At 49.5% G+C, this 23,901-nt stretch overlaps 2 protein-coding genes across 4 annotated transcripts; one reads left to right on the top strand and one right to left on the bottom strand.

Annotated features, from left to right (window-relative positions):
* Positions 1 to 604: 604 nt before the first annotated feature.
* On the bottom strand, positions 605 to 23,527 carry fwd (phosphatidylinositol 4-kinase beta fwd). Of its 3 annotated transcripts, XM_017173254.3 has the most exons (12): positions 22,594 to 23,527; positions 9,529 to 10,914; positions 5,741 to 5,852; positions 5,229 to 5,487; positions 4,960 to 5,154; positions 2,423 to 4,870; positions 2,235 to 2,353; positions 2,041 to 2,178; positions 1,707 to 1,981; positions 1,556 to 1,644; positions 1,333 to 1,497; positions 605 to 1,267 (listed from the first exon to the last, which is right to left on the bottom strand). In XM_017173254.3, the coding sequence occupies exons 2-12, from the start codon at positions 10,629 to 10,631 to the stop codon at positions 1,080 to 1,082; spliced, it is 5,091 nt and encodes a 1,696-aa protein (XP_017028743.1). In that variant the 5' UTR covers positions 10,632 to 10,914; positions 22,594 to 23,527; the 3' UTR covers positions 605 to 1,079. The 3 variants fall into 3 exon arrangements, with proteins under 3 accessions (XP_017028743.1, XP_070141064.1, XP_017028744.1); XM_070284963.1 differs by lacking the exons at positions 9,529 to 10,914; positions 22,594 to 23,527 and adding an exon at positions 6,102 to 6,284; XM_017173255.3 differs by lacking the exons at positions 9,529 to 10,914; positions 22,594 to 23,527 and adding an exon at positions 5,950 to 6,092.
* On the top strand, positions 16,859 to 17,898 carry ddbt (deadbeat). Its single transcript, XM_017173259.3, has 2 exons — positions 16,859 to 17,216; positions 17,273 to 17,898. Exons 1-2 carry the CDS (start codon positions 17,013 to 17,015, stop codon positions 17,420 to 17,422), a joined length of 354 nt encoding a protein of 117 aa, XP_017028748.2. The 5' UTR covers positions 16,859 to 17,012; the 3' UTR covers positions 17,423 to 17,898.
* Positions 23,528 to 23,901: the final 374 nt, after the last annotated feature.

Raw genomic sequence — 23,901 nt, 5'->3', positions numbered from 1 at the left:
GCCATGACAACGCTCGTGTTTTTGGTTGTATATCAATATGCTCTTTTTATTTATTTTATGTTTACTTAATAAAGTGTGTAGAAATATGCATTTACATTTTGAAATACTTGTAGCTAATGTTTGAGTGCAGCCTAACTTACACGTACTATATGCAAGGTAGTCCTCCTTCGATCCTTTTTACAAACTTGAAATTGTTCACTTTCAGTGCCTAGCTATTTGTTTATCTGTTTTAGTACTGTTTCGTATGCTTTGATTTGCTCCGCCTCCCTCCTCCACTGCCATAGCTTACAAGTATAAGTATATTAAGTTGGAAAATTATTAGGTTTAGTTTACTATATAATAGATAGATAGTTAGATAGGCAAATACAAATGAATTTGACGGCGATTTGAACGTTTCGTGTATGCTTTTGTATGTACTCTCGCGGCATAATCTGGTTAAAAAGACGTAAATTTGTTGAATCAAAGGGATCTGCTTAACGATTATATTGCTGTAATAAAAATGTAAGCTGCAGCAACGCTTAACCCTATGCTTACGGCTAAATAGTGGAATTAGATGCTGTAATTATTAGTAGACTGAATGGTTAAATTACAAAGCGCCAGAGTATAAAATTTAGATGGGGATATTTAATTTAATAGCCAAGTGCCAAGCGTAGCAACCGAAAGAATTATCAAAATGTAGGCCTGGTTCTTGGAAATCGTATTTACAAGCAGATGATGAAGTTCGAAATGGAATAACAGACCGACGACACTCGCGGTTCTCTCACTCAGACAGTCTAAAATTATATGCAAAACATTTACAGATTGCTCCTTAGAATCTAGACAACATACACTTTACGCTAATTCAACAATGCAAACGCATACAACGAACGATTTAAGCTACGATAACAGATTTGGGTTTGGTACAATTTCATTCTTTTTGTTTTTTTAGTATTTTTTTTTTTTTTTGTTTGTTTGTCGCTGATAATTACACAAATATTATATATAATATACAATAATTCCTTTAGAAAAAAGTCAGTCCTTAGTTTTGGCTACCAGCATCTGCTTATTACACCCTTTTAGATCTTCATAAAAAACCGCTCTCACAATATGCCATTCGTGTAGTACTGGTAACCATCGTACAGTTTCGTCGACAGACTCTTCAGGGAGTCCTGCACCAGCTGCTCCACCTTTCGTTCCATTTCCTGCTCGGTTAAATTCATATGAAAGCGTTTGCGGAGATTCTGCACGGTTCCGGAGCATCCATTCTTAAAGCACGGCAAATGAGCATCTGCAAATGAGCCAAAATTAGAGGGTTTATGGAGAGGACTTGACTGAAGTAGTCGAGAAACTTACTGCTGCGCATGATCTCCACAAAGTTGATTATACGATCCATATGCTTTCGGGCAGACATCATGCCGACCAGCAAGAGCCTGTTGAACTCCCGCCAGTGCTCCGAGCTGGTGCCTCCCATGACTTCGACGAACTCCGGGGTGAGCTTAAACGGCGACTGCTCGAAACCTGTAAGCAGCCATCTATTAGCTTGGGGGAACGTTGAGATTCGCGGGGTTATACCTACCCAGATTCTTTGGCGATATGCTCAGGATGAAGCCAAAGTCAATGTGTATGATGTGCCCGTCCGAATGGAAGAGTATATTGCCATTATGCCTGCACATATACAACTTGAGGTGAACACACTTTCTTGGTCGTTATATTATATATACGCTTACCTATCCTTGACTTGCAGCAAATACGAAATGAGGCAGTAGGCGGCACAGCTCTGAACAAAGTTCTTTTGCGCCCGGCGGAAAGTCTCGCCCGTTGGTGTGCCGTACTCGTCGATGAAGTAATCCCTCAGGGACTTGTTGGAGTTCTTCTTGATTTGATGCAAGGACACCGTGTTGAGGATGGGCTCAATGAGTCCACTGTCGTTCGACAGACAGACGATCTTGTAGGGTCGCACCCAGAGGTCCACTTGCTCCTCCTGCCAAATGATCTTGAACATCTGCAAGGGAGAACATCTGTTGAGGAGCCAATTCGAAGGTTACTAGTACGAATAATTACCTGCAGCAACTGGGTGGCCATTAGTTCCTGGCGCAGATCATCGCCGCACTTGACGATGGCCGACAGCAGCCGCCAGTTCGATAGATGACCGTAGGGCGAGGACTCCCGAATGAGCTTCTCCTTTTCGTGCCAAGGCTCCTGTAGATGATAAAGTGTTATAGCCAAAGTTCAGCAGGGTCAAGGGCAGTACAAACCTTTAGGGCTGCTGCCGAGGGATCTTCGGGATCGTTGCTGAACGACTTGGTGTTCTCGCAGCTCAGGTTGCTGCAGTGTCGTGAACGCACATCACCAATGTTGAAGACAACCGGTGGTCCTGAAATGAAAATTTCAGGAAATTGTTAGATAATCTTAAACCTGCACCTGCAGTCCCTCTCGCACTCACCTTGGTCCCGCGAATCGCACGAGTCCAGCGACATTTGCGAGATGGTGTCCCGCTCGCTCAGCTTGCGCATGTTTAGGTACTGCGCCGTTATTTCGTCATCCTCCTGCGACCACACATCATCCTCATGGAGCTGAAGCCCTCCTAAAGAAGGCACACAACAATTGTGTGTTCCAGCATCTCCACATCCGCCAGCGTCGCCTCCTTCCGCCGCCGCTCGTTTCCTCCGACAACTGGAGCCCTGCTGGCTGCTGCTGCAGCTGGAGGTACGGCTGCAGCTTAGGTGCTGGTGCGAGTTGAGGCAGGAACCTTCCAGATGCTCCTCGCTCTTCGTGTGCCTCAGCGACGGCATCATCTTGGGTATCAGCGGGGACGTGTAGATGTCGGAGACCTCCACCACCTCCACGTAGATGATGTAAGGCGTCTTATCCTTCGAGTTGAGCACAGCGGTCTTCTCCTCTGTAATGCGAACGACGTGGTGGGGTATGTCCGAGTAGAGCGGCAGCCAGACTCTGGCGGGCAGATTCTTGTTGATCAGGTTGAGGAACATCCGCAGTGCCGAGGTCTTTTCCGCCTTGGACGGCAGCGAAGTGAGGTTCTTGCCAACGTTCATCAGCGCCCGCATGAACTCCTTCTGGGGCGCAGTCTTCGGAGCGCCGCAGCTGCAAAGAGTCCGCTGGCCGAGCAGACCATTCACCTGGCCGCGCACCGTCTCGAAGCAGGTGCAGCCGTTGTCGAAGGCGTGGCCCGAGGTCAGATCCCCGAGACACAGCTTGGCGGGAGTGGTGGGCAGGGTCTGAGTAGTGTACGGCGGCTGCTGGTACATACGGTGAGATATACTGAGGGTGTGCGGGGAGCGCGATTCTGCTAGCAGCACCGTGGCGTCGGACTGGGAGCGGTGGTGCGTCTTCTTGGCGTAGGCCACTATCGATTTCGGCTCTGCGCCGCCGTTCTGGGCCTGCTTCTGCTCCCTTTTTGAAAATATCTCCTTCATCAGCGCCAGCTTGGACTTGCGGGAGCCGCTGTGCGAGTTACCCAGCGAGTCCACTTGGTAGTTGTAGGCCTCGAGGAGCCACAGACACTTGAGCGAGAAGTCCACAGACTTGCGGCAGCGGATGGTCAAGTACGGGTCCAGCACCTCGGCCAGTTCGTCCATCTGGATGTACATGACAATCAGCTGCGGTATGTACAGGTCGACCTCCTGGTCGGGAAAGCTGAAGATCTTGTTGCCAATAAAGCTGAGCACGCCCGGCTCCTTCGAGTAGAACAGGTAGTGCACGGCAAAGTGTATGTTAAACACCGGCGACTCGAAGAACCGCAACAGCCCGCTCTGGCCCTTCTCCGGCTTCTGAAGCATGTCCGAGGTTCGCTCGCTGATGAAGTACTTGACGACACCGGGAACCGGCAGCTTCAGCTTGTGCAGTGAATTGATGGAGGAACACTTGGAGAGTGCTGTCTCGCTGGCAGCGACATCGCTGTCGGCTCCGGGAAGACGCAGGTTGAGCGTGCGCACATGCTCGTTGGCCTTCACATCACCAGCTGTGTCCGCCAGCTGTGGGCTCTTCGAGTCCACCGACTCGGTGGGCGTGGCCACGGGTGTGTTGGCAGCTGAGTTCGCAGCCGCCGCTGCTGCAGCGGCTGCTGCCTTTTTACTAGAATTCGACGTGAGCAGGCTGAAGAATTCCTTTTTCTTGGAAATATCCGTGGGCGACTTGACCTGGTCCTGCGGCGATGGGCTACTAGAGCTGGGCCCATTCGCAAGCGGCACTACAGACGCTTGATCCGGCTGCTCTTTTTGCTTGGCTGCGTTCTTCTTCTCGTGGTTCTCGATGATGCTTTGGGCCGTGCGGAAGATGGCATTCTTTGTGGCTCCGAAGAAGTTTTTGAAGAGCACCTGGTCGTTCTTGGTGCTCTCCGTCGGCGTGGGCGTGGCAGTCGGGGTGGGGGTGGCTGAAGGCGTAGCCGCTGCAAGAGTGGGTACTTCTGCTGTGACAACGGATGACTCCGCGTCCGTAACCTGTTCCTGGCTGACTTCTTTGTCCTGGTCGTACACCACCGGTTCGATTTCGTTTGGAGCTGCACCCAGTTCCACATTGATGGCTGCTTGGGACATGTTCATAACGCGGTACCGGGTCCTGTCATCGACTTCAGTGTCGTTATCCCCTCCTCTCTGCCCCTCCTGGGGAGGATGAGCCTGTCGCTTTGCCTTGCGCGAGGGTCGCAGGGTGCCACAGTCCAGGGCGGAGCTAGCCTGGGCGGCTGGGGATGAGTAGAAGCACAGATGGTCGTTGTACTCCTCGTCGATGGATGTCGTCTCCATAAGATCCACGCACTCTTCGGCATCGGCATCCGCGTCGGCATCCGCATCCATCTCGCCCGAGTCGAGCGATTCGTGTGAGTGGCATATGCGATTCAGGGATATTTGGTCCGACTCCGAGCCACAGATGATGCCTGCAGGGAGGATACGGTGTATGAATGATATGTTTTCCACATTGTTGCTTCTACAGCAAAGCCAAGGCCACAACTGATCGATAACTTACCAGAGTCGTCCGACCCGAGACTGGTGAGATCCTCCCGCTTCTTGCTGCTGCCGGCGCTGCTGCAGCTATTGTTGCTGCTGCTGCCGCCACCGCTGTTAGTGGAACCGCTCACGATGCCACCAATAATCTCCTGTCCATTGACTGCCACCGACTCGCTGGACTTGGGGCGCATCCGCAGCGTGGGACAGGACTCGACTTCAATGGAAAGGAAAGCATACATAGAGGTGAGTGGTGACTCACTAGGACGCTTAAGGACGACTATAACTTACCAACGGCACTGGGCCTACAAGCCGACTGCTTCGCCACTGGATGCGAGGACAGGATATGACCCTTCGTGGCAGTCGTGGGCGTGGACGCTGGCGTCGAGCTGGCCACGGACATCAAGGCCGGCGCTGGTAGGGCTGGTGGGGAAAGGGCTGCCGTCACACTTGCTGCTGTGGTGGCAATTTTCGAGCACATATTCGCACCGAGAATGGACGGGGAGCAGAACGTGTTCTCGCTCTCGGCATTTGGAGATGACACTTCGACCTGCAAGGAAGACCAGTGATAAGTGAGTGTCAGAGCTGCGCTCTGTTGCTCCCGATAACAGCAAAGGTACACATACGAGCACTTGGCTCTAGAGCAAGTGCAAAACTAAATAACAATGCCAGCGACGCAACGATAAAAATATAAATAAACAGCGCACACACGGACAGCCGCACCAGCAGATAGACTTGGAAACTTTCCAGGCTGTAGGTGTGGGTGAGTTGCGGACGTGATTGGGAGTGGGACTTGGACTCACCTCTGGGATGCGTTGCAGGGCGCTGTCCAGGCTTCGGTTCCGGTGGTGCTGAGTATGATTGATGCGCGTATTGGTCACCTGCGAGACGGGCGGCAGCAGTATACCCATGGATCTGCAAGAGACGGAACACGGATTAGGGGGGTAGTGAAAAATCAATGCATCTGTTGCGGTGGAACTCCCCCCGTTCCATACACTTAGCGCCCACTCACTTCTACGCAATGTCGCAGTTATCATATCGTCCGGATTCCGAACGATTTAAATAGATAATAAAACCTTGCCAGCACCGATTGTGGCTCCGATTCCGATTCCCATTCCCTTAAATTCAATTAGCAACATTCACAGGCCACGGAAATATACATACGACTGAAAACAATGCGCGTGAAACATAAAGAAGCCCGAGTACGGGCTACTCTCACCAACACATCTGACCGGACGGAATGCCCAGTGGCGGATAGCGGGGGATAGTAGTAGTAAAGGGGCAAAGACGGAGCCGGGGGGCAGTAGCAGCGAGAATCCACGGCGAAAAAGCTACGCGAGTGCCGAGTGCTCGGCCCACAATGGCTGACTAATCGAGCAGCTTTCGGGTTCGGGTTAGGGGCCTTTGTTGACAGCTGGTCGCTGCTTGAGCTCGCGGCTTTGAGCCAAAGCTCTGAGAGTCGGAGTCGGAATCCGAGGGTCCGTCTCTTTTCCGGCAAAAGCTTCCGAGGGTGGATCTGAAAGTGGTTATCTCGCCTTATCGCCGGCAGAGTATCTACTATTACGCGAACGCTGGTATCAGTATCGCGATAAGCATGAAAGTCTGATAATAGCAACGCTAACGAAGGGATAGGGCCGCGACCTTCACAGGTGCGCTTTGCACCCGCCCAACCCACTGCTCAGGGTTCAATAATCTGTGACGGCACAGTGGAATAACACAACTAAAATGGAAGATTCCCTCTGCTGTTATTCCGACCGACCGATTGACGCTGCATTCTATGGTCATGTCAGACATGGTGCGAACGGAGGAGGGTCTCCTGCCCCGACTGATCGATTAGCTGGTGTCGTGCCAACATTCGCGCCATCTCATTTCGCATGCAGGTCGCTTGTCGTGCTCCCATCTGCCGGCGATGGCTAAATCGAGACCCAGTGGAGAGTCTGGCATGTGGCTGTTGTTGTCGAGATTGCAAGCAAGGCGTGTGTGCACCCACCCGACTGGTGTGCAAATTCCAGGCAAATTCCATACCAAATACCAGGCAACATTAGTTGTCTCGTTGTGTCAATTATTTACGCATTCATTTGTTACGGCTCCGTCCCCGGTTCCCGTTCCCTTCGAGCTTCCGTTCCGACCTGGCTGCTTATTACCCCCAACACCAGGTACGCCCATCACGTATCAGGCTTTACGTAAATACAGCTTAAAAAGCAACAACCTCGCCCAGGAGCTGAACGGAAATTCCGCGCGCCAAGATAGAATATTTGCTGCAGCACTACTCGCCACTATTTGCAATTCATTGCTAACCCCAGAGAGGTCAACGACTCCTTCTTCCTCCCCCTGGGATTCTCCCTCGGATAATCAGTTCCCGAGTGCTATTGCCTCGTAAAGTTTGTTGACCAAGCCACTGTTCCTCTTCCTGTTCCTGCTCCTGTGTGTGCGCACCAGCTTGCGCTGGCCATTCATCACTCGTCGCTTGCATTAAGTGTCATCAATAGCATCACGGCTCTGCTCTACTTGTGGCGCGTACAAAGCCAGGAAAAGCGTTTCCACTTTCATTTGGCATGCGGGTGCAGCAGCAGCAACAGCACTCCAGCGGGGGATGAAGAGTAATATACCATTTTATTCGACTTCTTAGTTTTCTTAGCTCTCATATCAAGTGCCTTTGAACTCCGCGTGGACAAAGGTTCATCGCTACAAAGAAGTAATTCCGGGGGAGCGGCTGAAGGAAGCGGAAAGCTAACGAAATTAAATATTGCCGGAGGGAGGGTGCTTCTCCCAACCATGCCGCCTACGCCAAGGTGGCATAGGGTGAGCCAGCTCTACAACCGCAAAAGAGAGAAGAGGAGAGGTGCGGTGCCGGCGCACGCACACAGCAAAGACAGGGTGTGGCACGTCATTGGCAGGCAAACCCACCCACAGGCCACAAACAAGGGTACATACACACACAGGAACCAGGAACCAGCAAGTGGAACCAGACAACATTTTTCGTCGCTGTTTAGCAGGATATAGTCACCCACTGTGGGGTCAGGTCAGGACAGAACCACATTATTTGGCAGTCAGAGAGCGCCTTTGTCTCTTTATGGGCAATTATCCTAATGCGAGCAGATCTGAGCGCTCCGACACCTGGGGCCAAGCGAAAGACAACCTCACATATTTCAGTTGCATTCCAATCGATTAAGTTCAGATGAATGACCGCAGATCTCAAGCCCATTCCCATTCAATTAGATTGATTAAAGAAGAGTCTGTAGAGCTAACAGGACAAAGAGGCGAGGGAGATTGAGCCTTGGGCGGAATACTCCTGTGAATCCCCTCCTCCGGTCGACTGTCAGTGCGATGCATATTCAATTTTTCCGCTTGTGCCACATGCATATAAGTATCTACTGTGCTGACTTGTTTATTTACAGCATTTACCAGGGAACATGAATATGAAACAAGAAAGAAAGCTAACTTTGGCCAGCCAAAGTTTGTATACCCTTGCAGGCAACAATTAAAATATATCATAACTAAGCCAAAAATGCATTAATTTCGATTCGGAAAGCAGTTTTGTGTTAGTTTTTATTAATTTAAAAAAACTGCATACCAAATTTAAAATTTTAAGAAATCAAAATTTTTGGCCATTTTTGCTCATTTTGATGATGTAACCCCTTATCAGATTTCGCAAAAATGGCCAAAAAATCGATTTCTTCCGGACATGTCTAGAAAGATTCGCCTGTTGATGCTGATCAAGAATATATACACTTTATAGGGTCGAAAACGTCTCCTTCACTGGATTGCACGAATTGAACCCCCTGGAAAGGGTATTAAAATGGGAAATGGAAGGAGAGCTCGGCACACATTGTTGATTTATTTTTCGCAAATCTGCCACAAAATGCGAGTCAAGTGCACGTTTCGTGTGCTCTAACATAGAATTCCATGAGCACAACGCAAAATGCATAGCCAGTGTGCATTATTCCAGAGATTATTTACATTTTCGAGTGCGGCGGCAGCTTAGGTGCCGCACAGGGCCTCAAAAACGGACCCGGAGCGACCCAAATAAACCATCCGACGTCGAAGCCAGCAAAGTTCAATGCAAAACTGATGAAATTTTGCTGTATCCGCCGAATACAAGGACGTCCGTCGAGGGTAATCCCTGTACCAAAGAATGGCTTTGCAATGGAAATGCAAACGAAAAATCACGCTGTCGAGACTGACGCGCCTGCGTGTTGCACAGTTTATCATGGATCTCGGGAAGCGGAGGAGGGAAGAGATAGCCTATCCAGACCCGTCGCTTGACTGCTTGCATGCCAAATGATGTGTGGCACGACAGGCTGAACGCTTTGACGCCATTGCGGTGGCTCCAGTTTGCGGGACACACACCCATAGCTGAAGGCGGGTAATTTGCTAGGCGCCGTCCGCCTGTTTGCGTGCGAAGCAAAACGGCGTCGCCCTTCCGCCTTGCCTTACACTGCTAAAGCACTTGGTAAGTACGTCGATAGACAACCCATGGAGGCACCAACTGGAGTCATTGCACCCTTTTCCCCCTAGACCCTAGACATCGCGGGACTCTGAGAACTCAGAAGCATTGCTTCTGGGACTTTGTGTATCGAGAGGGACTCACCTGAAATCCAGACTCAGGTTTCTTTGGTGCGTGGATATGCGCTTCGGGGGATTTGCAGCCCCTCCGGCGGCTGTCGCTGGAGTCCCGTCCCCAGATTGCGCTACGCTGAGATTGGGCCGGCCGTGCACCGAGGGCATCGAGTGGTTGAAGACGCGGCTCAGACTGAGACGTGGCTTGGAGTACCGCGTGTGCTTTGGCGTGCTGGCAGCAGAGCTGGCGCCCGGAACCGTTGTGGGCATTTGGCCACCGATGGGCAACGTGACTGGGGCGGCCATCAGGAAGGCGGGTATGTAGTTGCCGTTAGCATTTCCGTTGCCTCCGTCCGATCCCAGCGAGGACAGGGTGGTTGTGGAGGTTGAATGCGGCTCGCAGGTAATGGCCAGCGACGACTGGCTGTGTGGACTGCTCATGCCGCAGGTGACGGACGAGGAGCTGTGCAGACTCAAACTTGGGCTGGGATGGCTCATCGATGCGCAGGTTGACGCTGATCCGGATACCGAGGCGGAGGTGCACTCTGCCACCGTTGGACTATGCACCACGGTGCTGTTGCTGTGCTCGCTGGAGCTGCTGGTGCTCGTACAGGCGGCTGCCGAGTGCTCGGACAGGTCATCGTCATCTGTCGTCGCAGCTGGCGGCATCTGGGGGCAGTTCCAGGACTCCGTCGCCTCGAGGTTCGCATTTTCGCCAGTTGCCATGGCCTTTCCGTTCATATTAAAGTCTGAGAGCGCCTCGGTGCTGGACAATCGCACTGGGTGCGGCAAGCAGTGGTCTACGACATCGACTCCGACGGTTACGGCTGTCACTGGCGGGCCTGAGCCCACTTTACTGGCCGGCCGATCTTCCGCTACCACAACGACGGGCGAGAGCAACTTGTTGGCCGTCTCAATCTCGCGTATGTGCCGCAGGTACTGGTAGCCGCTGCTCTGGGCCACCGGCTTCATTTTGGCCACGCCTCCGCCAACACTGGCTATGCTGATGCTCAGGCCTCCGGCGTTGGTCTGCTTGGTCTCCCCGGACACAGCGCCGTTGGCTGCCCCGTTCGGCGTATTGCTGCTCGCCGAGCTGCTCTTCTTTCCCTTAAATGCGGATATGACGGAGTTCATGTTGATTGCTGTGATGAGGTGCGGCTGGGAGGGCCTCCTGGCTTCCTTATTTTCTCGAGTAGACTTAAGACTTAAGTGGCTAGATACGCTGGTCTGTGTGGCACAACCTTGGAATTGCTTGATGTTCCATTGTAGCTACGGACTACGGGCTCTGGAGTGAAGAGTTTCGCTCAGAGTCATGTTCGCTGGGAGTCGGCTACTCAGCTATCCAGCCGGTTGCCAGTGCTCATTGGCACGGAGCAAGTGGTGGCCCTCATATTCAGTTGCTGTTATTGTCGTGTGGCTGCAAAGATAAACAGAAATTGGTGTCAATTAGTAAGTTTCTATCAATTGAAGCAGCGAACCGTCGCATTCCCCATTCATGCAATTCCCGAAATTAAGTTCACCAAGCTATGAAGCGATTTCCTTTTGATTTCCCGAGAATATTGCCCACATCCTAACACCAGAGCGGCGCCTGGGCCTATAAAAATAGGCTGGAAACGAGTGAAAGTGTCCTTGGCGGTCCTTCTCGGAATACGGCATTGTGTCGCCGACTTGTGTGTATTTTATTTTCCTCTAGATACACACAAACATATCCATGTACCCGCCCATACATATTGCGCTGTGTCGTAAGCAGCAGAAAATAAAAATACATGGTCCGGACGATCAACTTGAATAATCATTCTTTATTTAAAGACATGGCGAAGTGGTCTCAAATACTGCTGGGGCATTGCACTGCTGACCTTACCAAGAGCGCTAGTAAATGGCAGTCGTAGTTTTAGTTGCGCGTTGCCTTGACCCATTTAGACTGTGTGCCACGAACGAGCGGACAAAAGACATTCCCCTTTAGACTATTGACATTTAGCAGGGCTTCTCTTTACTTTTCAAACTGCCGAAAGTGGAAAGTGGAACGTGGGAACAGTGCAATCTGTGGCAGCACCTGGGCTGGGCTGGGTTGGCCACCTCTTTTATGCCTTATCATCGTTGGCCCCATCGCTCAGCATCCTTTTTACATATTCCCACGACACCCCTGCACTCTCCCCCACTCCGCACGGATGTTGGACTGGCATTCAGTCATTTAAATTTCATGAGTTTGTGACCTGACCCCAATTACGTGCAATGCCCATCTTTCTGCACCCCAGAAACGAATTCACGCTGGTGATTCACATCCGTTCTTATCTACTACTCACTCCGATCAATTAGATTGTACCAGTCTCTTTCCGGACTCATTAATTTATTTAATAAAAAGGCAAGAAGCAACCGCAACCAAAGAATTGGTGCGCCTTTTTTTTAGTAACCTTTGAAGGCATTCCTCACGACACCACGTGCAAATCGCCGGCCACTGGCACTCCCAGCTGGGCGAGAACATTCTCTTGGCATTCCGGACGGGCCGATGAACGATAGTCATTCGGATCACACGCACACGCACATGCCCGAGTGCTGTAATAATTAAAATTGTATAACTTTGGCCGCCTGAATGGACACAGGCTGAAGAATGCGGACGCACTAAAAATAATTCTTCCAAGCGCCTCAGCAGCGTGGGTAAACAAGTAAATGGTTTCATGGATTCCCCAGCACTGCACTGCTTTTTAGGAGCCTCTTTAACTGTATCCATCCACTTGGGCCAAGGGATGAGATCAGCGTAACCCGATAAGGCGACTCCACTTGACACAGTATACTCGAATTTCACACCGAGTGTGGGAAAGTGTCCCGAGAGGGGTTGCAAGTCCTTCGACAGTCACTAAACACTGCATAACTGCAGCCAAATCTGGGCTGTGCTTCAACTGGTTGGTTATTACCTTCCGAAACAAGTTTTACACTTGTTCTCCGGCTTCGACTCTTGCGGTGGATTGCACAATCCACCAATTGTTCTGGTCGTGTGACTGCTGTTCGGCCTTGTCGGTCGACCACGCTCCACCGAGAGGTCCAAAATGCTGGCGGAACAGGCATTCGACCCGAGCATTCCGGCTGCCACCTTTGGATTCACATAAACAAAAAGTATTTTTATTGGACTGCTCAGAGAACGCCCTCTGAACACAGTAACTAAAAGAATGAAGAAAATCTCGGAATGTGCTCTTTCTGAGCCGTTGGTTAGAAGCTCTTTGATTACATTACTGCTTGGGTCTCATGCAGGTCACAGGGTTCAATGGCAATTAACGAAAACAAACAAGGAATTCGTGAGGCGCGTGTAGCATAAAAAAAGATCTAAGCTGGCCTGGTTATTCAAAGGAGCTGCGGACTTCCCCTTGTGGATTTATCTGGCGGTGAGCCACGCCCAGGCGGACAGGCAGTCCGTCAACCACGACCTGCAATCAATCAGAGGTCCCATCTCCATACATGCCATGGAGAAAAACGAGTTTTCCCCTTCAAACAACACAGTAATTGCATACAGATGCGGGAGAGTGAGCAACGGAAAAGCTAAAAAAAAAACTGATGCAGTAATTCGAATTTCAGTTCTACATCGGGTCCTCCTGCTAGTTCTCGACTGGCCCCAGCGGAAGTGAGTGTCGCCGTCGTAATAATAAACTGGTTTACCAAATAAAAGCAACAACCACGAATGCCCGTCCATAATTGGCTTCTGTGCAGAGACTGGTTGATGGCTATTTGAAGCCAATAAGTTTTTAGACTGGCCAAAACTGGCTGATTTGTGGATTTTCCTATGAGCTATTTAATCCCAACAACCAAGGCAACAAGTGCAAGTCAGGAAGATGAAACTTGGCGAAAAGATAACTCTTATCTAGTCGAGCAGACACAATTGCTAGTCACAGCTAGTCAAGGAAAATACTGTGCAGTAGTGTGCTTTGTTTACCTCAGCTCTTTCCCAGCAGCGGCCTGGAACCCGCATCCGAATTTGACTCCATCTTCAGCTGCAGCCCAGCAGCTGCAATATGCAGAAACCACAGCTCACAGCTGCGCTGCATATCGACTTTTCGGCAATCTTGTAGTGTTTTCGTTAGACAAATGCCAAGAGCACGGGCAGCGGACAGCTAGCATTATGTATATCGCATATCGCAGAGTGTGCTTTGGGGCTGCCAACGAACTCTGGGGGCAACGGCAGATCTCTCAATAATGCCGCTTTAATTGACTGCGAATTTAAGACTTTCAATTGCAGCGACCGCAGCTGCAGCTTAATCACAGATTGCCCATGTGGTCGGTCGCATTTCCAGCATAATTCCGATGCTAGAATCAAGAACGCAGTAGCTCTTTCAGGCGAGAGTTTCTCCGCAATTTCATGCTTCATGTCGTGCCTGCTCCTCCGCCTTCCACTGCTCCACAAAAATACGCAATTATTATTTTATGTTCTACATAGCCCGGACTCAAGTCGAGCTGCATGCAGTTTGTTTCGACAGCAGACGCACAGCGGTCTCTGCAAGACTATCACACCCACGTGCAAAAATGGCAGTTTCCTGGGCACGCAGGCGGCACTTGCTCTTCCATCTAGCTCAACTCTTTCCCACAAACCATAAATGGCGAGAGGGCTGCTGGCTGCACCAAGCATTTGTTCAATTGGAGCAGGAACGGGCTACCGACCAGCTTTAAGAACGGGGCCGAGCAACTCCCTTCTGTTAATCAAATTTAATGGCTGCTGCTCGGCTCGGAAGCGCAGGCGCAGGGCGTGGCTGCTGGGAAAATAAAGGAAAAGTGGAGTCGATGTGTACAACTCCCTCCGGGCGCATCCTATAGATACGAACCCGTGAGTACACTTTGCTTGTGCCAGAACATGACTATCTTTCGTTAAAATAAATAAAACGAAGTTGAATGAATTTTTTGAATATAGTAAGAGGTGTGTTTGTCAGCTAGGGGTAGGTGGCTAACGCAACAGTTTGATAGGTTTTGGGTAACTGCAAGCGAGCGTTTTTCCATGGCAAAGGTCGTTCGATTAATATCGCTTTATACATGGAAATATTTTGCTTCAAAATTAGCACAGCAATCGACGAAATCAGCAAGATACTCGTCGACACACTAGTGCTCCTCCCATTTATCCTCCAGTCTTAAGTTCGAGCAAAGCCAGTGCTAGCAATTGGTGAATGGCACGCCACTCGATCATGAACTGCACCTGGAGTCGGTGGCACAGCATTCCAGCTCTCTTGCTGGCGGTTTCGCGGAAAGAAAGCTGTGGAGCCAGGTTTAGCTGTGCAACTTGGACTAGTTTAGCGTCCAAATAAAAAGCTAGGGTGCACCGGAAATGTGCCTCCGAATTATTACTTTAGCTTTTGAACAAATTTAAGATGAAATGCGGTCCTTTTGAGCTTCAGCCATAGGTGGCTTTTACACTGGGAGTCCAACCACAGCCGCAGCAACCGTTACGGAGATTACACTCGACTGCTGCAGTGAATCTAGAGTTTCACATTCCGCTGCTATGCGGTTAATAAACCGCAAACTGCTCGAGACGAATCGCAGTTAGTCAAATAGATAGCTAGATACATACGCAGCTGGGAGCAGATACACGCTCGTGAGTTTGCCACCGCTTCAAGCAGGCTCCCTCCAAGATACAAGCATGAGCGAGTGAGCGAGCGAGCTAGCTTGAGCGCCGCTATCAAGGTCGTCCCAATCAGACAAGCAAGACAGCACTCGCTCGTGCTTAGTTGAATAACTTTTCGAAAATAAAATACGATCAGAGTCGCCGCCGTAGAACTAAAGCGAACCGAATACAGCCAAGCCAAGACAAGTCGAATCGAAATACATTGAAATCAAACCGTCCCGGTCAAGGCGAACAATCACGTTGACTGTGAATGCATGTCTAAAACTCCTTTGGATCTGAGTAGCACATATAAGAAACTATTGCGATGAACTCCGTTCGTTGGACCCAGGGAAAAGCGGTTGTATTCCCTTAAAGAATAGGGCAATTTTATGACTGTATTTACATTACAAATTATCTAATCTCCCGAGACCAGTTTTCCACCTTTGACGTCTGGCTTTGCTCTCGGTTATGGACTTATCTTGTTTTAACTTCACAATCAAGTGCAAGAGTACCCTCAAAAGTGACAAGCGGTCGGCGGCCGCGGTCACTTCGCTGCGAACTCGTGTTCACATGTCTCCAAAATCAGTTAATTATAATGCATAAATGGGCACATCCACTTGCCTTGGCCCAAACTCCCAATGGGGCTGGCCTGAGTAGTACTTTACGGACTCGATGCTAACTGCAGCGAGGTGAAATTGAGCAGTTTTGGGCAATCAGCGCAGGGAAACCCGAATGGACTACATCGCAGCCAAATGATCTACGCCCAACGAGCATCTATAGCTTTCCCACGTAGTTCCGCCAGCTACCAGCAGCTGCAGCGAGGGTCCGGGCTCCGGAGACAATCCGTATCCATTATGAGCGGCGTTGTCACACAACATTAATTTTCCGTTGCATTAAGGAGCGGACGGCGAGACGGCGAAACTTCGGCGCACTTGGAGTGCAAGGGGGAAAGCCTAGCCTAATGGCCGTTTCTCATCTCTCGGCGACCGAGGGAAAGTCGGGTTACACAACCGATTGGGTGGCTCTTGGGGGCGGAGGAAAAGCAGGGCTCGCATCGCCCACTACAGCGTTCCAGTCGATTCCACACCAAACCCTTGCGTAGATATCTCTTTTAATATTTTCCCCAATTGGAAATTGAAAGTAATTAAAGCCACTTTTAAGATCACAGCACACAATTAAAGGGGAAAAGTTTGCATTTAACCATTAACGAAAGTTCTGCGACTAGCGAAAGTGATTTCCCATAATGATGTTTCGTGTCTTATTATTATCTGGATTTTAGAAAGAAGCGTAACAGCAAAGAGAAGCTCAAAGCCATGCGGAAGTGGTTCGCTCACGGCGGGAGCATCTTTCTCATAAGTTAATCACTTCCGACCGAGCACAGTTGTACTCGATCAGGGGCCTAAAAATAAAACTTATTTGCGTCTCAGAATGCGTGCACACACTGCCTGGACTTTGGCCGGACGGATGCACAATGCGCCTTATCAGTGACTCTCGAAAGCAGATCCCATTCACTCGGGCATGAATAAATGATCACCGACTGTTAGCGCGGGGCAGGAGAAGCCGAAGCCGAAGACACAGTCGGCTCGGGCCTTAAATAAGTCATGATGAATTTGTGGGCGTTGTGCGCAGATAATGTGTCTATATACGGGCGCTGCCATTTGGCGTTCGGTGTGGGTTAGCGCCGAGATCTGTCGATGAGATGCATATTTCGATTGGGTATACATGTGTGGCTTTTGTGCTGTGACATAGCTCCCAAAGGTGCGTTAGAAAATAGGAATCCAAGCAGCCTTGAGCTCTCCAATCAACTCTGTAGTCGAATCAGCACTCTGCCCACCCACGGACATGTCGGTACAGCTGGGCTTTATAGCGTGGATTATTCTGTACAATCTGATCAAGAAACCGTTCCTGCAGGCTATCCAAGTCCTTCTGCTTTGTGCTTTATGGCATCGCTAAAGCGTCGGAAGATTCGGGCCGGCGATGTCGTTGACACGCCGGGTATGGTGGCTCCGCTTCCGTACCTCAACTTCCTGCGCTTCCTTAAACGTACTATGTATCCGAACTACAGCCTCCGCCGCTTGCTCCGGGTGGGCCTCACCGTATGGAATGCGCTAAGCGATGCCCAGAAGCGCAAGTTCGAGCCACAAGTAAGGTGCCAGTGAACCATAGAGTAACTGCAGCTTAGCCTTTCCCATTATTCCAGCGCATCTTGGCCAGAGTCGCCCGCAAGCGACGAGCTGCTCGGCGTCGACAGTTGGTGCGCCGTAGTCAGCGGGGTCAGCGGCAACCAGCTGCTGTTCGCCGTCCCATCTACGACAAACGTCCCAATCCAAAACGCCGTAAACGCAAGTAGAGAGGGTAGGCACGGTACAATCCCGGAGCACCTGGTGGTGTCGTTTGTTCACCTGGTGGCCAGCCAAAGACACACTTTCAAAAATCTTCTTTGGGTCTTCTGTTCGCAATTTTCTCATTTTTGCACCAACTTGGAGTCATGTTAAAGAACCTACACATGTTGCCACCTGCCACCGAGCTAGGTTTAGCGGATTGGCACCTGCACACTGTTACTGCCTTGCGCAACCTAAGCTCCAAAGAGCGTGGGCTGTTGTGAATGGGAATATGCAAACAAATACTCTGTCACCACTTTCACTTTTCGCATTTTGCCGAAATGCCAGTGGCCATTCGCCAGTGGAAGAGGATCGGAGCCAGAGCAAGTACTTCCGGTCTTTCTCAGTGTTCAAATTATACCTTTTACATTTATTGCCTTCGTGCCTGATTGATGGTTCTTTAAATTATGTAGTTTTTATACTCTACCAATAAATAGCAAGTGGAATGGAACTCGCATTTTGGAACTCATTACGTCACCCAAACAAAAGACAAAGAGCAGATTTGCAGGTTTGTCCCGTCGCTACCTTCATTTGTCTCCAGCATGGGCCAGACAGTAGTCATATTCTAGAAGCTCGGAAAGGGACCTGGACGCCATTCCCGCTGGCCCGAGAATGCTCAATGGAGCGCCGGGACAGATAGTGAACAAAATGCCTTATCTGGACCCCCTTTTCTCGACAACTCACTTTCTGTTTGTCAATAAATTATTTATCAATTTTAATTTCCGCTTGCTGCACAAACAAAAGCAAAGCAGCCACCGACAGCGGCAATGGCGAAACAAAAATAGCAACGCTCGGCGGCTCCAGCATCAACTAGTTTCGAGCTGACGAACCGCTTGAGCTTGTCATTATTAGTGATCGGAAACCCATCCAAACTGGTTGGCTTCTGGCCCGCAGTCAAATTCCCGTTTTGGATGCGGCGCATGTTTCCACTCGGCGGCTGCCGTGGTTAACTAACTCACTATTTGGCAAGCGTCTGCCGACGCAACCTGCAGCGGCTTCGGCATCGGCATGCGGCAGTCGGATTGACAGCGTACAGCTTATGTCACAGTTATCGCCTCTCGAAAGAGTAATTACACTTTAATTGCCCTGGCCGCGAGGCTCCTCCTATCCAGCATTGGCTGCATTGCCATGTGGAAAGCCTTTCTAGTTGCTAGCTTAGCCGCCTGCGAGTCCCGTCGCACCTGGGGAACACCTTTTTGGAGCGAAACGAAAACGAGCGCAATGCCAAACACCGCGGAGCTTGAATCGAAATCGGATTCCGAGAGCCGCGAATCGAAGACAAGCCCAGCTAAGCTCAGCTCAGTGGGTCTGCGGAACGGAGAGCGCGGAGGGAAGGCGGAATGGGGCAGAACAACGGGTTCCACTGTCTGCTCCACTCTTTGTTTCCGTTGTTTCCCCAGCTTGTTTACACTTTTTACACTTCGGCATTCGCACTCGCTCTCTGCGTGGCCACGCACTCGCACTATTACTGGCATGGGATTGGATTTGCCTGGTGTTCTCCGGAGAGTTCAACGACACAGTGGCTATGTTTCAGACCTGATTGCCGATTGCCTTGGATTAAACTGAATGCAACCGAGTTTCGCAATCTCAAAGGCTGGCTTAGGAGCTAATCAGCCAAGGCATCGCACCTGTACCTGATGAAACTGGCTGATAGGCGTCGATCGAACGGACGCAAAATACACTCCTCCGTGGAGGAGGAGCATTTTAAGCATAGAAACTAATCTAAACTGGCGGCAGGCAGGCGAGTCACTTTGCCCAAATGTCAGACTTCCGCGTCTGATGCATGCATTTTTTCTATTTACTTCATTGGCACTGCCAACGCATTTAGTTATTCACGATTCTAAGCCCGAAATAATGGTGTATTTGTGGACTATGGGTGTTCCTAAATCAAAGTGTATTTTGCCGTCAATATATATGTCAGAGGCGCGATAGTTTCGTCCATATTCATATCCTCGCGCGGTAGCACAGCGAGTTCCGTTGCCGATCGTTACCAAACCAAACTAAACTTCCACTCCCTTCTCTCCATCCATTTATATCTTCTGTCAACGTTCTTAATTCAGTTGATCTATATACCTCTCTTTCTCTCCTATGACTTTCGGTAGCGCGACAACGGACCTCACTCGCCAGCAGAGACTGCGCTCGTCTCTGCTGCTATGCCTCGCGATGCGCTTCTTAGAAAAAGCGTACTTCCCCGAATTCAGACTGCTCTCGTCTCTGCTGCTATGCCTAGCGCAACGCTTCTTAAGAGAAGCGTTCTTCCCAGAATTTATCTCCGACACGGCCTTCCTGACCTACCACACGTCCCTGTGTGTTGAGCTCGGCATTAACCACATAAATCAAAAGGAATAAATCACAATAACTTTCTTATTCTTTTCCTAACTTTGATTCATTCAATGCTTTTTCTTTTCCTTATATTCTCTTATTCAGTTAACCAATAATTGAGTCACTTTCCAACCAATAGCTAATTCTGACTCAACCAATAAACATACACTTTCAATTTCTCTTCACAAACTCAAATAGAGCTACAGTGGCTCCACTGTAACTCCATGCAACTTCAAAAATTGTAATTTTCTGTTACATAATTTTCTTCTTCATCAACATTACCAGGTCACCAAGACCTCCGCCATAACACTTCTCGTCCCTGCGAGACAGCTGTCATACTGCTACAACATTTCCTCTAGTGGGACACTGACGCACATCTCCCGATGCCGTCCACATTCTATGTTCCACTCCGGAACACCGACGCGCATTCCCTGATGCCGTCCACACTCTACATAAGTTCCACTCAGGGACACCGACGCACATTCCCTGATGCCGTCCTCATACTATTTCCGACGCACATTCCCTGATGCCGTCCACATAGTATCTCCGACGCACATCCTCCAATGCCGTCCACATATCATTTCCCATTCCGGGACACCGACGCACATTCCCTGATGCCGTCCACATTCTACATATGTTCCACTCCGGGACACCGACGCACATTCCCTGATGCCGTCCACATACCACTTCCGACGCACATTCCCTGATGCCGTCCACATGCCACTTCCGACGCATATTCCCTGATGCCGTCCACATGCCACTTCCGACGCACATTCCCTGATGCCGTCCACTACTATTTTCGACGCACATTCCCTGATGCCGTCCACAAACCACTTCCGACGAGCATTCCCTGATGCCGTCCACATATAATTTCCCACTTTGGGACACAAAGTCACCTTGGAATTCTTCCTATAATTCTCCAACTAATTGCTCTCCACAATATTGTCGCAAACTCCTCTTAAGAAGGCTAAATTATTTATTTCTTCTTCCAACAATTTGATTGGATAATTCCATTTAATTTTTTTTTTTTTTTTTTTTTTTTTTTTTAGCAAAACAAACACAAAATAAGAATTGGCTCACCCATCTGATTAACCAAACCTTTACTCTCGTCTATTTGACGTAAGGATGTCTACGCGCTTCTCCTTGTCCATTCCATGAGTACGACCTTTGGGACACACAGAGGCCACATGTCCAACTTCGTCGCATCTGAAGCATCTAATGTTTGGACGATCCTTCGCTTCGGAACCGCTGCCTCCATTGTACATCTTTCCTTTTTCGTGTACCTTTTCCATTCGAGCACGGCATTGGGCATACTCGTGTCCCACTTTTCCACAAAAATGGCACTTCAGCTGCTGTAGTTTTTTCCTCTCCGAGTATTCATCCGGTTCGTGTTTGCGTTTGTTGAATGCGTACGCCTGCAGCTGCCGATGTAGCTCATTACGCGTTGACACATTGGTGGTAAAAACACAACGCAACAAATTATTGTCGATTTGTGCCATGTGAGCTAAAGCAATTGACACAGCAATCTCCTCCATATCCTTAGCCTTCCACTTGGACAGTAGTAGGGTGACTATGCGGCTGCCATACTCAGCATAGCTCTCTCCGGACTTGGGACGCCCGTTAAGAACGTTCATCACTGCAGCAGCCGTTGTCTCAATGCCCACGAATCGTTGGATGAATAATTCCTTGAATTGAGTCCAAGTGATGCCGGCGAAGCATATCTGGGAGAGCCATTGAGAGGCACTGCCTTCCAGCGCCTTGCTGAGAGTGATCACTAGTGCGCTGCCTTCAACGATGTTGTCTGCGAAAATCAAATCAGTCGTCGTGCACCAAGCTGATGCATCCGCTCCAGCACCATCGGGATTGAACTTGGGCAGTGTCACATGCGTTGTCTTCCCGTCCGACGCCGGTGCTTTTGGTGTCTGCATGGTTTTTATTATTTCCATTAAATTTCTGTTTTGTTCCTCCAACGCGGCCATATATTGGATCGGGCTTTGTTCAGGTGGCGGAGCCGATCCCACTTCTGATGTCAGAGGCGCGATAGTTTCGTCCATATTCATATCCTCGCGCGGTAGCACAGCGAGTTCCGTTGCCGATCGTTACCAAACCAAACTAAACTTCCACTCCCTTCTCTCCATCCATTTATATCTTCTGTCAACGTTCTTAATTCAGTTGATCTATATACCTCTCTTTCTCTCCTATGACTTTCGGTAGCGCGACAACGGACCTCACTCGCCAGCAGAGACTGCGCTCGTCTCTGCTGCTATGCCTCGCGATGCGCTTCTTAGAAAAAGCGTACTTCCCCGAATTCAGACTGCTCTCGTCTCTGCTGCTATGCCTAGCGCAACGCTTCTTAAGAGAAGCGTTCTTCCCAGAATTTATCTCCGACATATACGAAATGTTCATTCAAAAAATTGCTGCCAAAAAATTAATTTGTCCTTCCTCACAAAAAATATATGTATATTATCTATACAATTTAAAGCACTTTAAGAAAATTATTCTATCTGGCACGCCTAACTGCATTCACAGTATATCCAGAGTGCAACTGATGAACAGGAGATTGCCTGTGACGGGCGGAAGGAAGCCCACACGACAACGCGCCTGGAGTACAGTAAACAGTAAACAAAAAGGGAGAACCGAGCAGAGAATAGCGACAGCAAGAAACAGGGACGGAACAAAACAAAACAGCAAAAGAAGGGCGGGCACGAGCACGAAGCTGATACGAAGCAGACACAAAAACAGAAGCAACAGAATGGTGATTAATGCCCTTATCACGCGCCCCGCGTCCATTCAATACGGAGGAGACCCTGGGACTCACCTCACAGTGTCCTCGGGTATCCAGTATCGACGTAATCCACTATTGATGAGCTGCTGCTGGCAGCATCGGAGACTGAGACGGTGGCAATTAGCGCAGATAAGTAGGGTTCGCTACTGCTTTCACTTGTGGCTTTTCTTTCGCGTTGGAAATCACAAACAGCTCGAAAAGAAATTCCTATTATTATCACTGCGATTCACTCGTGCACACAGTCGCAGTCACAGACACTGACGCGAACGCGAACGCTGGGGCAGGTGGAAAGGCCGCTGCGACACCTTAATGAGCTCGCATAACTATTGTTGCTTTGCCTTGCTTTGGCCTGCACTCTCCTCCGCGGCTCTGTTTGGGCTTGGGTTTCCAGCTATGCCCAGCAATAAACAATTGAGTATCGTAGTTGCACAAGCACTGCACCACCACAGCCACACTGCGGACACCAATACTGGGACGCGACTTGCAAAATCTCGTTTCGGTTCTCCTCCGCGTTTGCCAGTGTGAGTGTGTAGTGGCTGGCTGTGTATGCGTGTGAAAATTTGCCCGACGCGTTGGAAGACGAGAAATCACAATTCGGCGACACTTGTTTCAATATTTGGCCAGCGTATTCCTTGTTTCGTCGCCAATCTATGGTTGCTATTAAATAAACGAACTGGCGCGCGGATTGTGATCTGCTTTGGCTGGCCGAGAGGGCGAGAGACGAGACACAGCGACGTCAGACATACACACACACTCACGAAGGAACAAAAAGAGACGCGCCCATACAGTGTGTATATACAAGGGTACACAGGAAAGGCAGGCTGCGGCTGCTGGAGCACTTCTCTAGTGTATTTACGTTGCGTTTATGCACTGCCGCGACAGTTACGATTTGTTTATCCCTCTGCTTTCTTTGTATTCCACTACAAAAACAAATTACGCGACGAGACCCAGGCACGTCCGACGCGATCGAGTTTTTTTTTTTAGTGTGATGTAAAATGATGATGTATTTATTCGTGAAATCCCAAATAAATCTCGGAATTTTTTGATGTATTTTTATATTTTCTCCTTGGTCACTCTGAATTTCAAGTTAACAGAATTTTCTGTTAATGAGAGGGTAACAGAATTTTGTCTATGGAATCGCAGTAACAGAATTTTGTCTATGGAATCGCAGTAACAGAATTTCTGTTAACAGAGCTCTCCTAGAGGTGGAAGAACATCGATATTTTTCCTGAAAATGATATCGAAATCGCGATATTTTTATTTGGTATTTTTTGATATTTTCTCTTGGTCACTCTGAATTTCAAGTTAACAGAATTTTCTGTTAATGAGAGGCTAACAGAA

This window comes from Drosophila kikkawai, chromosome 3L, assembly GCF_030179895.1.
Source record: "Drosophila kikkawai strain 14028-0561.14 chromosome 3L, DkikHiC1v2, whole genome shotgun sequence".
Taxonomy (NCBI): Eukaryota; Metazoa; Arthropoda; class Insecta; order Diptera; family Drosophilidae; genus Drosophila; species Drosophila kikkawai.
The sequence above is the reverse complement of the archived record's forward strand: the minus strand, read 5'-3'. Positions and strand labels throughout refer to the sequence as shown.